The following is a 3482-nucleotide window of genomic DNA, read 5'->3' on the forward strand; positions in this document are numbered from 1 at the left end:
TTTTATATACCAAAAGGTTTATAATCAAATTTTATTTTCAGTATTGCAACATATGAACATTTTAAGGTTTTATTTTTTGAAATAATGATAAAAAACCAAATTTCTTTCGAAACGAAACTCTTTCGCACCGCAACTTACGAAACAGTTCTTAACAGAAAAACACTTGCGAAACGCGGCTAATTACAAATATTTAATTACGTTTTATGAGTCAAATACGTATAATTAACTAGGTAACTAAAATACTAATTATTTTAAGTATAATGATATTGATAAGTTTCAGTTAGTAAATTTTTATAAATAAACCTAGACTTTCATAAAATATACTAAAAATGTCTTTCAATGAACAAGAGTTAAATAATGAACATAACTTGAACATCATAAACTTTCCCATTTTGGGGGAAAAAAGAAAATTTACAGCATGTAAGTCATTTGTTTAGGATCATGTAGATTTGTTTCAAAAAAATAATACATTTGTAATATGTCAACATTATAAAATGAAGTATCCCGAGGACAATAGTAAATGGAAAATAAAATGGTCCGGCAATTCCACAAGCAACATAATTTGGCACCTAAAATCTGTTCATAAAATATTTGGACCATCGAATTGTAATGTCAAAAGACAAGAACTAGATGTTCTTTACGATTTAGATTTGGAAAAAAATGAAGAAATAGAAGTTGATGAAAACAGCTACAGTAATAAAAGGTTTACATTAAAAAGACAAGAAGTTATAACTGAGAAATTGCTTGATTTCCTTCTCAAAGCCAATATGCCGATGTGCCTTGTAAATCACCAATCATTTATTGATTTTGTTAAAAGTTTAAATCAAGATTACAAACTGCCTTAATGACAAACAGTATCATATACTTTAGTTCCGAAAATGGTAAGTATTTTTTACAAATATATATATATATATATATATATATATATATATATATATATATATATATATATATATATATATATATATATATATATATATATATATATATATATATATAACTATGTTATTTTAAGTATGAAAGAGTAAAGATAAATGTACAAAAAGATATGAACGATTTATCATATGGTTCGCTCACACACTATATTTGGATTTCAATTTCGCAAGAAGCCTATTTAAGTGCAACTTTTCATTATGTTGATAAAAATTATCGTCTTTGTAGTCGAGTTCTGGGTTTATATCACTTGACCGAATCACATAAATCTCCATACATCACTTCAAAAATCAAAGAAATATTACAAGAATGGAATATCGAAAATAAGGTACACAATTATAGAAAATTAACCCATAGATTGCAAATGCAGTGAAGGCTTGTAGAAACCTACATTTTTTTCAAATATATCACAAGAAGAGTATGGATTATAAAAATTTTTTTTTTAAATTTAGGCTCTATACGCTGTTGCAGACTCTGGATTTAACATGAAAAAAGCTTTAACAGATTTAGATCCTCTATTAAAATATTTTCCATGCGTTGGTCATAAAATAAATTCATGCGCAGTCGATTTTTTTAAAAAATTTAATATCAAACGATATACCAACTGTAAGGGTATGTACTTTTTTAAATTATTTTTAATATTATGTTTATTATTGTTATAAATAAATATTGTAATGTTATAGGGAGAAATATCATAAATATAAAAAAGTTTAATAAAGATGACGAATTACGAACAATCGAGATAACAGAAGCTGAAGCTCGAAAATATGAAGGAATTAATTTACTTAAAGATAAACTTAATAGCTTGATTGCAAAGTGCAAATCATTAGTTGGTTTATTTAGACATAGTGAAGGTAATTATTTTATACAAACTTTTCAGAATTAATGTTTTTGATATTGTTAGAGCATAAATTATTGATTACATTATTCAGTTCATTATTTATTATTATTTAATATCTCTATATTAAAATATAGGATTAACGAAAAGACTTAAAGAAAAACAAGATATATTACAATATGACGTAAAGATAAAATTAGTGCAAGATGTTAAAACAAGATGGAATTCAACATATGATATGCTTGATTCAATTTTTTCAAATAAAGATGCTTTATTATCTATGAAATATGAAAATGGTGCTGAATGCATTTTTCAATATGTGCCTTCAGATGACGAGTTTATAATAATAAATGATTTTTGCAATTTGTTTGAATCACTAAAAGATTTGACAATAAGCTTAAGTGGTCGAAATTATCCTACAGTTTCTTTATTATTTCCAGCTGTTTACAGTTTATTGAATAGTAAAATAACTAATATGGAATTCTCTGCAGATCTAATAGAAGCATTAAAATTTCAGTTACTAAATTCTTTAAAAAGTCGCCTAAATTATATTTTAACTGATGATATTTTTGTGGCAGCTACTTATCTTGATTTTCGATATAAAAAATTTGAATTTGTGGAAGATATAACCCAACGTCTTGGTTTAATAATTCGAGCAAAAAATTTTATTAAAAAAATATTAACACCGCAGATGCAACAAGTTAGTTTGTCATCGCAAGATGTCATTCATTTAACACCATCAATTCCATCAAACCAATTGTCAAATAATGCGAGTAATAGAAATACACCAAGACATAAAAATATTACTTTTGAATCACAATTAACGGATAAATTTTTAATAACACCATGTACAAATCTGCTTGTGGATCAAATTCATCAAATAAACTTGGAATTCGAAAAGTATGACAGACATTTAATGATGGTTAATGAGAGAAACAAATTAGCTATAGAAGAAAATGGGTGTATGGCTTTTTATCAAACAGAAGGTGACACCTATAAACTTATAACGCTAGCTTGTAAAATGATTTTGTGCTTAAGTGCAACTTCAGTTGCATCTGAAAGTTTATTTAGTGTAGCAGGAATTATACAAGATGAACAAAGAAACCGGTTACATCCCATGCTTTTGAGTATGCTTAATTTTATAAAGTTTAATATTATGCAGAAATATTAATTTCAACTTTAATTAACTATTAACAATTTTTATACATTGATTTTAGCAACACTTTTTATTATATTTGTCAAATAATTATCTTACTAACGAAATAATTATCTTAATAACGTAATAATTGTTTTAATAACGCAATAATTAAACTTTTACTAACATGTTAACATTAAATAACCAAATCTTAAATTTTAATGAAAGATTTTTTATTGCAGAAATTGAGTTGTTTTGAATGAGTCGGTGTAAAAAATGAGGTCATTATCGAACTAATTTTTAATGTAAACTTGTCATTAGTGTAACTCAAAGCAGTTTTTCTCCTGTTCCTTTCTTTATATTCATTACTTACCCGAAGTTGTGAGAGAGCAGTTAATTAGTCCCTGAGTCAGTAAGTTAATGGAAAAAATAAAAAACGGTTTTATACGAATAAAATTCCGTGATTGGGAAACAATGCTTCAGTTGAAATAAAAAAAAAAGACATAATTTAAGTACGTACGCTTTAATTTTGATCCTCCCCTTCCCCTCAATTTTCAACATCCCAGCGTTATTGGG

At 25.9% G+C, this 3482-nt stretch overlaps 1 protein-coding gene across 5 annotated transcripts; it reads left to right on the plus strand.

The window, feature by feature from the left end:
* Nucleotides 1-289: 289 nt before the first annotated feature.
* LOC149885675 (E3 SUMO-protein ligase ZBED1-like) lies at nt 290-3197 on the plus strand. Of its 5 annotated transcripts, XM_090094429.1 has the most exons (6): nt 313-420; nt 649-881; nt 1016-1261; nt 1386-1545; nt 1617-1787; nt 1909-3197. In XM_090094429.1, exons 2-6 carry the CDS (start codon nt 879-881, stop codon nt 2940-2942), a joined length of 1614 nt encoding a protein of 537 aa, XP_089950555.1. In that variant the 5' UTR covers nt 313-420; nt 649-878; the 3' UTR covers nt 2943-3197. The 5 variants fall into 5 exon arrangements, with proteins under 5 accessions (XP_089950554.1, XP_089950557.1, XP_089950556.1 ...); XM_090094428.1 differs by having other exon boundaries at nt 290-881; XM_090094431.1 differs by having other exon boundaries at nt 290-881; nt 1162-1261.
* Nucleotides 3198-3482: the final 285 nt, after the last annotated feature.

This window comes from Hydra viridissima, unplaced genomic scaffold (genome assembly GCF_058129835.1).
Source record: "Hydra viridissima isolate aposymbiotic clone 2 unplaced genomic scaffold, HvirCarnegie_v1 scaffold_7, whole genome shotgun sequence".
Classification (NCBI taxonomy): Eukaryota; Metazoa; Cnidaria; class Hydrozoa; order Anthoathecata; family Hydridae; genus Hydra; species Hydra viridissima.